This window comes from Beta vulgaris, chromosome 5 (assembly GCF_026745355.1).
Source record: "Beta vulgaris subsp. vulgaris cultivar EL10 chromosome 5, EL10.2, whole genome shotgun sequence".
Taxonomy (NCBI): Eukaryota; Viridiplantae; Streptophyta; class Magnoliopsida; order Caryophyllales; family Amaranthaceae; genus Beta; species Beta vulgaris.
Genome location: NC_079206.1, coordinates 20,945,201 through 20,955,330, shown reverse-complemented (window position 1 = coordinate 20,955,330; position 10,130 = coordinate 20,945,201). Strand labels below are relative to the sequence as shown.

General features: G+C 34.7%; 1 protein-coding gene across 4 annotated transcripts; it reads left to right on the top strand.

Annotated features, from left to right (window-relative positions):
- Nucleotides 1-980: 980 nt before the first annotated feature.
- On the top strand, nt 981-9,574 carry LOC104893065 (hypothetical protein). Of its 4 annotated transcripts, none has more exons than XM_010679132.4 (5): nt 981-1,366; nt 3,093-3,223; nt 5,540-5,665; nt 6,716-6,843; nt 8,544-9,574. In XM_010679132.4, the coding sequence occupies exons 1-5, from the start codon at nt 1,081-1,083 to the stop codon at nt 8,845-8,847; spliced, it is 975 nt and encodes a 324-aa protein (XP_010677434.2). In that variant the 5' UTR covers nt 981-1,080; the 3' UTR covers nt 8,848-9,574. The 4 variants fall into 4 exon arrangements, with proteins under 4 accessions (XP_010677434.2, XP_048500690.1, XP_048500689.1 ...); XM_048644733.2 differs by lacking the exon at nt 3,093-3,223 and adding an exon at nt 3,716-3,794 and having other exon boundaries at nt 1,231-1,366; XM_048644732.2 differs by lacking the exon at nt 981-1,366 and adding an exon at nt 3,719-3,794.
- The last annotated feature ends 556 nt before the right edge of the window (nt 9,575-10,130 follow it).

Genomic DNA, 10,130 nt, shown 5'->3' with positions numbered 1-10,130 from the left:
TTAGTTCACCTCAAATTTTCTGATCTGAACTTATTTTTTCCGATCTGATCTGAACTTATTTTTTCTGATCTGATCTGATCCGATTTACAAGATCTTATCTTTTATAAAATATATTATTACTATTATATTATTACTTTGTAATTCTTTATTATGCAATACATCATAAGATCTTATTTATAGTATTACTATTATTATCATTTTATTTCTATTACAACTTTTACACAACTTTTATTAATAATAATAATAATTATAATTATTATCATTATTGTAATAACAACAACAATAATAATAATCATAATAATAATAATTATTACTAAAAATAATTCTACAACCCAAGTCAGTAATTTATAAGAGCACTTATAAAATGTTTCACACTTTCCCTTAAAAAAAAATTTCACACTTGAGAAGTCGGCAAACTCAACTTTTTTTTTCGTATAAAATAAATTAAGATATACAAACAACTATGACTTGCGCAAGAAAGAAATGGATAACATGCAACTTCAAATAGCTAGAGAGATTTGAAATTCGGTAGGAAGAGGTATACCGGATCTAAATTTATAATCTGTATGTCGCACTTAGATTATTTTGAAATGTAATCCGAACTTAGTAGTTTCGTCGTCATGAATGTGTGCTATCATATTTTATATATTTCTTATTTTTGCGCCAATTTTATGTTCTTAACACGTGCTTTTAATTTTCTGTTCTATAATAACAACAAAATAACTTAAAATAATAATAACAATGACATTTATAGTGATAACAACTAGATCAATAATAATTACCAATATTAAAAATTAATAAGTATAACAACAATAATAATCCTTTTGAACATATGTAAATAATAGTATTAATAGTAATAATGAGTTTTTAAATATAAACATAATTTGATCTGAATTTTTTTTTTAATCTGATCTGATTTGAAATAAGCAAAAATAAAGTGAACTGACCCGTAACTCTGCAGAAATCTTGAAGTTAAGCAGTAAAATCAGCAGCAGCTGCAGAAACTTCTTTTTAACACACTCCCACGAATAACCAAAAGGAGAAATAGTTGTCGGAAATCAAACGAAGATTCTCCGGCTGATGGATTCAACACCATCACCATCACCATCATCATCACCATCATCATCATCATCATCAACAGAATCAGAATCACCATCATCAGAATCACCGTCAATATCTTCACCAAACAATTCGAGAGCAAAATTATCGCATGACATTTTACTACGCTGTTCATTATTGCTAGGGTTCTTCTTTATCTCCATTTTATCACTCTCCTATGCATTCGGCTTCTTTGCTTTACTCTTCGCCACCTTTTCTATTCCTCCGCCAATTTCTGTGCCCTCTCAATGCAAAATCGTTTCCAGCAGTAAGTTTCTAATTTATATATCTTCATCTGTAATGTAGGGTTTTTATCAAAGTTTGTCTCTGTGATTTTAGCTTAATTTCATATAATCATGTGCATAATTTTATTTGATATGTTTGTGTCATAAGTTAATAAAGTGTGTACTACTACTTAAAAGAGTTTTGATTGCTAGTGTATTGCTGAACTGATTTTGGATTATGTTAATTGAAGATCATATGATTTGGTTAGCTAGGTGTATTTTAGTTGGTGTGGAGATTCTAAATAAGGCCATTTTTCTGTAACTTTATAAAGCGGTGGGACCTAAATTCAACTAGATATGTAATATGTTTTCATGAGTTTAGTTCTATGGCTAATAAGTTTGGATAAGTTCGATTACGGGTTAATAACTTTGAGTAATTCACTTCAAGGCCACGAGTAAGTTCACTTTAGGGCTAAGAAGTTCAATTGATAAGTTTGAATAAGTTTGTTTATAGGTTCATGTAAGCTCTTTTCTAGGGCTAATTAGTTATTAGTTTGGATAAGTGTAATACTGATTTAATAAGTTCCTATTATATAACTTTAGGGCCAATTAGTTCACTTAAGGGTGGTAGAGTTGTGGAAACACTTGTTATTCCATTTTTTTGACCTTAGCTCGGGCTAATAACTTCAATTAATAAGTTTAAGTAAGTTTGTTTATAGGACTAATAAGTTTAGGTAAGCTCTTTGCTAGGGCTTATTAGCTATAATAAGTTTAAGAGTATTTAGATTATATGAACAAAACCTAACTGGAGTAGATTTCCGAGGGAAAACTTTTCTTATACAAAATCTGGAACGTAGGTGTGGGGATTAAGTTAGAGGTTAGCGGATCGATGTTAGGATCATCCTTGATTTTACCCTTTGTCATCGAGCTGCACTACCAAAAGCCTTTGTGATTGTTGTTCATTGGTTGTGGTATGATAGCTTGCTTTTCTTTGAGGTCCAAGTTTGTGACTTTCCGCGAGTTTACATGGTCATATGCTGTTGTCATGCTAGACATCAATTGCTACGAGGATATTGCCTTGTGTGGTATAGAGATATTGGCCTTTGCCTTGTGCCTGCTCGAGAGTCTGTAACTTTGAGAATTATATGTAATGACTAATGAGGTTCTTTCATAGTAAAACCTAGATTTATTGTCAGTTCAGCCAATAGCTTATGTTGTACTAATAATAAAGGTAGCTTTTTCCTGAGATATGGTGATGCTTATATGGTGTACCAGCTCAACAGATTATGCTTCTTGTGAGTATGTTCCTTGATGATTTTATCTTACAGGGAAAAATCACCTTTAAAAGTAAGCTTGGCTAGTTTATAGGGAACCACATCACCCTCTCTTTAGGTGCGGGAAATTAGTGAAACGAGAAATCTACAAGTTTGAGAATGTAAGAAACAATTGTTTTAAGAGGTTAAGATCTCATTGATGAATCTATGGCTTACATTGAATCTAATTTTCTTTTTGAAACTCTTAATTCTCGACGGATTATGAATTCGTAAGTTACAATGTCATTTAAACATCTCAATTTCAGTAAGAGGCTCATTTATATTTAACCAGAAAAACTTGACAGAGGCCATATCCTACTTGGGGACAAACGAAGCTCTGTCCCTGCTTAAATTGATAATGTGCTGGAATTGGATGAATCTGATGTACAGACGACAGACTATGCGCTTGCAATTGTTTCAGATGTAAGCAAATTGGTGTATTAACTTATGTTTGTAGGTGTTGACTTGAGATCATCAAAAATATGTGAACTTGGGCTGCTTAACTATAAGGCTAAGCGTGTTTTCTACCCGTCTGAAAGAAGGAAATTTCGCTGTCGCTATGATTACTACTGGGCTTCTATTTTCAAGGTTGAGTTACTTCTTATACATGATATTATTTGTGACATCTAAAATTCTTAATTTTTGTATCTCTTTATTTATTGTGGCTGAGACCTCGCGTGCCTTTAGCATTATCAATTCTTTTTGTATTCTATTCCACGGTGATGAGTGACTTCCTAAACAAGATGACTTGAAAATAGTCGCGTTACTTTTCAGCTATTTTACTTGGATTTTTCGCCTACTTTGGCGCACAAATGTTATATTCACGTTGAACATGGGTTTGGTCCCTTGAAAATAACAGATAAATGTAGGAAAAAGTGCACATTCCTTGTTGGTTAGAATACCCGAGTTGGCACTTTTGGTGAGCTTCAATAACATAAAATTTCCAGATTAAGAATTACTCAGTTTTTGCATATCAGGAAGGCTCCAAGAACATGTGGATAAGTTGTTACAAGTAGGTCGAGGTATTCAGGCTTTATCCCACCTTGACTTTTGAAATTACTGCTTGCTTGCCTTTTGCAGCAGCTCCAGAGTTGATTCTTCAAGTTTTCACATGAATCTTAAACCAACTGCTTGCTTGATTTTTCTACTAATTCCTAAGGTGATTCTCCATAACCTGATACTTCTGCCAAAACTACTGTGTTTATGCTTTATGGTGTTGACCTTCGAAAGTTCTAGTGCTGCTGCTATTTGGGACGTAGATGACATCTATTTGCTCAAAAAGGCGCTTCTAGGGTCTCATTTCTGATAACGAATAAGACACCATGCTTCAAGAGTTTGCTTGGTTTGAAATTGCGCCGTGATGTTTCTGTTTGGAGCAATACTTAATATTTGGTCATTTTCTGAATTTCTGACACGATCCAATCTAGAACCAGCCTATAAGACTTTCTCGGTCTCTATGGTTCAAGTGCTCTTTTAAATTGTTATATCTTCAGAAACATTTGTACTTTCCAACCCTATTTCCAGAGTCTATTTAAAAATGCTTTCTACTCCGAAAACCATATCTTCTTATCATTTCTTATTTATACAAGTTTAAAATTCAATTCATGCGAGCTTTTCTAGAATGCATGCTGTGAAGGTTCGTTCCGTTACACCCGTAAGGAGCTGCTTGACTGCTTCTGCCAAACAACGCGGCGGTTGCCGTGAACGTGACTGCCTCAGCATTTTCTTCCCTGATTCAGTCCTATTTGGTGTGAGCATGTTTCATTTAAACCTTTCCTTATAATATCTGCAAGTATTTTTCCGTGGTGGTGCGGTGTGCAGACCCCAGAGCAAGAGCTAGATAAGAAAGTATTTGAGGATGAAATAAGGGTAGTTCATTTTCCTTCTCTTTTTTTTTATTCCACCTGTCTTACTGTCCTCCAACTGGAAATGAGATAAGGCCATTTCTGTACTCTATGGTGGAGTGAAAGAGAACCAGTGAAGTATTGTGCAATACAGAGGTGAAAAAATGAGATACCATGATACCGAAGAAGGAATTATTTGGATGTCCTTGTCCTATTGTGCAGAATATTGGGATGATTAATGAAATGCTGCATCATTTCACGTTTGCTTGTACAAAGGAGAAGTTCATACTGGACAGGGAATTTTTTGCTGATGGATAGTTCTCATTGAAACTAGAACAAACTTCTAGCTGGTACTATGGATTAGTGCTGCTGTTTCAGTCAATGTGCTTGTGCAACAAAAAGAGTTTCATATGGATGTCTGGCTTTAGAAATTTTAATGTAGCTAATTCTATACAGCAGAGGAGGAGCATTGTCATGGAAGACAACTTGGTCAATTTAAGATGCCAACTTTTATTTCTGATATTCTTCCATCTTTGATTCTAAAGGTGGTATTCTTCCCATTGAATAGTACAATGTTTTAAGACCCTTGGAAACAACTTCGTTGATGGGCTTTAGGAAAACTCCTTCATTAAACTAAACTTATAAGACCGGATCATCCCTTATTTCACTTTATGTTTCACACCTTATTGGACTTGGACCTGATAAGACTTGAAACTTTTTTTAAGTTGAAGAACACACATCCTTACGCTCGGTGCTTTAGTGTCTTAGCACTTAAGTGGTATCATATAACTAAATTTTTTAGAATAAATGATTTTATCTCATTGTACCCCTAGAAAAATGGCTGAGAAGTGAGAATTGTATCAAAGTAGCAATTGAACTTGTTGAGACAACTTAACTCAAAATTTTGGTGGAACGTAATTATATGCATTCTGACCATAATCCAACTGTAAGAAAACTACTTTTTGTAATGAATGTGTAAAGTTGTGAGATACTCAATTGCTGTCTAGTTAGCAGTAATTCAATTTTGTACTTATTTTCTAAATTCTTTTCAATGAAATAGGTGGAATATAGAGACCATTTCTCAGGTCAGATAATACTTGGTCTGGCAGAAGCTCCAAGGGAAGCTCTTCCTAGTGATTGCCGGCCAAATTTTGCTACTGCGTTGCTGACAAAGCATATACTTAAGGTAATTGCTCTACATCTCTGGTTCAGTGAACTTCAGTCATCTCTTTGATAGGTCTTGAGGGTTGTTAGATCTCTCTTCTAAAGTCACTTTTCGATGTAAAATTCTATATTTCTGCCTACATATTTCTAAATTGGCTTTGCGGAAACACTTTTGATTTCTATTATTCGTGTCAAGTTTTAATTAACTCATAAGTTCTATCTTTAGCATGTTAGCATGTTGGGCCATGCACCACGCCAACGGTGAGAGGAAAGTAAAAGAATATACAAGTTCAATGATAACCTGAAACCAATTAGCAATAATAAGAATAGCCCACTAAGTTATATACTAGTTATCTTCCGTTATTCTTTTAATGTGGGATAATTATTTTCTCCACACACACGAGAAATCCCAACATAATAGATATGATGAAGATCCTAATGTAGCATGCAACTCTCCTGGAATTTTCTTTGTTGCTACATCATTTTGAAAAGTGGCTTCAACTTCGGAGAATGGTGTTTTGGAGCCCCTAATATGTCAATGAGAGGCTCTTGGATGACAAAAGTCCCTATATCGTCCTTTGTTGTTATCTTGAGAAATCCAAATCTAAAATCTTATAGGAAAATGAACAACCAGGAGAGGGGAGATCTGGGAGGGGGGAGGTGGCAAATAGTGTACACTAGAAACAAAAAAGTAAAAGCAAGATTCAAGAAGTAGTCCATTCAACTCCTTGATCTCTGCTTCAAAAGATATTTTAAAAGAGCTTTTAAGATAGGATTCTTTTGAGGTTATTTGCATGCTTATGCTGGTTCTCCATCATGGATTCAGAGGCGAAGCAATCAAGTTCATTGCTGCTAGACGTTTTGGATTGATGTCACATTATACTTCTTAGAGTTAAGAGGTGATCTATTTTACCGGTATCAGGATTTAGGCTTTGACGTTGTTGTGATCTTAATTTGATGGGTATCTTATTTGATTTTGGACGGGGTGGGGTAATTGAAACAATAAGATCAAATAATCTTCCATTACTTTGCAAATCTATCGTGTAATGTTTCTATTCTTGTGATGGATTAGGTAAATGAAACTTATGATTGTTGGTATACCTCTGGGAGATCCAAAGTTGAGATATTTCAAGACAGTTACTTTGGTTGCCAAGCAAAGGATCCATCTTTGTTGGAGATGATGAGAAGATACTCTATATTGTGAGTCTATTCCTTGATATTTGATATTCTTTTTAGCTTTTTTTTTTTTTTTTTAATTTCTTATAGTTCCCGTGAGTTAACCCCTGCGAGTAATACTATGTTTTTTCTTCTACACAATGTTTATCCTTCAGATTTCACCAACGATCTGAATATCTGATAGTGATATGGGGTTATTCTCTTTGATATATAATCACTTGGTCAAGAGGGATTAACATGTTAATGGTTCTCAATTTTAAACTTAGGATTTACTTCTATTTCTACATATGCTTATATTGCTTCTGAACTACCAGTTCTTGAGAACATGTCCATCAGTCCATTGATCTCGAACAACATTCATAGACTTTTAGGTGACACTAATTACATGCAACACCTTTCTTTTCTGGTATTCCAGCTAAAATTGTCAATGTGAATGTTGTACCAGACCTGTGCATTCGAATGTCAAGAACTGAAAATCTGGAAAATTTTCCCAAAATAATGCTAATTTAAAAAATAATTCCCACTTCACTCTGAAATGAAAAATCCCTTGTACTGTCCATTTAGGATTTTTTGGTTCAGGCAGAAACCACTAACTGAGTAAGCGGTTTGATTTAATATAATCGGTGTTTCTGTCTAGAAATTAAGGATCACTGATGTGTGATGAGTAGGATTGAGCCCCAAGAGTGTTCGTCTGAATTTATTGTCCGTACGCCGGAAATTTGAAAAACACAGTTAGACTACCCCGGGGTTGTTCCAGGATTGCCTCTCCGACGCTCAAGTTAGTTGATGATTAGGTAGAGAGAGAAAGTCTAGAGAGAAATGCTCTAGTTTGTTAGGTGAGAATTGAATACTTGTTCATTGGTGAAGCTAGTGATATTTATAGTGTTGGGAATTCCCGACAGGAAACATTGTTAAGGTGGGCTTTCTGGGGTCAATGACTGTGTTGCTTTTTCCGGCAATTGGCCTTTCCAAGCCCATTATTGGTCCCGTAGTTTACCTAGAGCTAGGTTGCCCCCCAGGTGGGACCCACTGTGCCACCTGTCTGGTGACCTGACATATGTATTGGGCGGGCCGTTTATTGAGCCCAAACAATTGGTATATATAACTTAGTTGTTTGCTTCTTTAAACCAACAACTACAGAGATCTATTTATTAGTAATCAAATAACCTTTTTCATAATTAGCTTCTGACGGTAAGGTGCAAGGCTGGCAATCCAATTCGCAAGAAGTGCGGTTTTGAACTTCAAGAGCTACATTTGCTGTTCAACTTTTTCTTAAAATTAGAGCAAGGTGACAAAATATTACACCAATTTCACTGGTACAGAAGCACAGGATCTTCAGGGAGAAGGACAAATGTCATGGCAACCTGTCACCATCTTTGCTATCCACAATTATTGATTGAATTCTTCAATCCTTTTATTTTGGTGCTGTCCGGTGTTCATTAAGACCGCAAACTCAGTTAGCAGTTTGCAAACCGCTAATTGAGTTAGTGGTTTTGCACTGAATAAAAACACAAAATGTCTCTTTGCCTACCCAATCCTACGTGGATGGTATACTAGGGAATAAGTTTCAAAAGTGCGTAAAGCTGGAATTATTTCAGTTTTTAGCATTGTTAAGGGAAAAGTTCATATCTGCCTTAGTTTTTATCACTGTCTTAAATTGATTTCTTGGATTTGTTTTTTGTGCGGATGACTGGCTCATCTGCTGTGTTCTTGTTACTGTGCAGGTTCACAAAGTTGATCCAAAATTGGTTATTTGGTCAGCTGAAATCTATGCGCATGGGATTATTTGTGATACTTGGTGTCATTGTTGGTTTTCTCACCGCCATTATTTCCTTAATCATGTTTACACTTTTTAGTAGATTGTTATGTTCGTTCCCTAGAGCTGCAGCAGCAATGTTAGGCTCGCTAATTCATCGGATGATTTTTTCTCGGATATTTTTCCTTGTGGCATACTTATCAATTGTGGGTTGGTTAGCAATTCAGTATGGTAAAAGGCTTGGCCTTCCCGAACTCTTTGTAGATTATTAACCCTCAACAACATATCTTAAACGTGCTTGATCGTGTGCAAGCTCGGGACCGCGATGTTGGTACTTCGTGACAGATGTAGAAATCAAAATATTTGTTATTTGCAGAATGACATTCAGACGAGAGCATTGCACAAGACATGTAGAAATTAGTGTATACTCAGATGAGCATTTCTGCAGAGTACTTATTAGCTTGTACTGTAATTTACAACCAGCCATCTGATTCGGTGCTGCTTTCCTGTCTTCTATGCACCAAGCAAGAGTATGTTGGAATGAGTTTTGGCGATGCTTACTGGAAACACATTTGCTTAGTCTAGGCTCTATATATCCACAGGCTCTGTATGACATGTATATACTAGAAGAGATTGTTTATGGCATATTTAGAAATTGTTTCTGTAAAGTTTCATGAGTACTGGATTTGTTGTACCAGTTTCATCCTATACCTGAGAACGGATAATCTTGGTGTAATTTTACTCTCATTGACGTTCTCCTGCATGTTCTCATGGAGTTGAATATATGTGAAGTTGTAGTATGTGATCAAACACATAAGGTGGAGAATGTGAGAGGATGTACAATTAGCCGGCTTGTAGGTTGAACATCATGTTGGTTACATTGAATTTACTTTTTCATATGATAACAGGTTTTGGTGTAATTTTGACTCGTGAATTCAAAAGAGACAATCTTTGTAAATAAAATATTTAGTGAATGTGTCAATGGAAAGTTATGTAGGAGGTTTTTGTTTGTCCAGTGTAACCGATACCATTTGTTTTAACATACGTCTCTCTTATTGAGGATGATCACTTTAAAAAGATATTGATTCAGTAATAGCTATAATGCCCCAAACTCTTTCCAAGAACCCATAACCCATCTCTTACCTTGATATAGTAGAATCCTAAATATGTTAAGACTTAAATTTCTTCCTTTTTTCCACTTTCTTATTTCTAGTAATATTTATTGATATGTTTCATCGTTTTTGCTTATTGTCTTATTGAGGATGATCACTTTAAAAAGATATTTCCTACATTTTGTTTATTAGTTATAAGACTTTAGCTTCTATATTTGTTAACATATAATTTTGACCGATGACTTATATACTTTCACTTATCCACATTAGTTGCATCACTTCCTTTTTTAAATGTTTTGAACTAGTTATTAGGCTTGGGCTATATTCCGAATAAGAAAAAAATTTATTTATTAATATAATACTTTATGATAATAACACTAAATACAATTTAGTCTAGTGATTAAGACTTTAGTATATGTATTTGAGGTATACTATACAATTTT

What these genes read in the sequence shown, in the direction of transcription:
- LOC104893065 (XM_010679132.4), top strand. Translation starts at nt 1,081, where the DNA reads ATGGATTCAACACCATCACCATCACCATCATCATCACCATCATCATCA. An exon ending in ATGCAAAATCGTTTCCAGCA is followed by an intron (nt 1,367 to 3,092) that starts GTAAGTTTCTAA and finishes TTATGTTTGTAG; the next exon opens with GTGTTGACTTGAGATCATCA. An exon ending in TGACAAAGCATATACTTAAG is followed by an intron (nt 5,666 to 6,715) that starts GTAATTGCTCTA and finishes GTGATGGATTAG; the next exon opens with GTAAATGAAACTTATGATTG.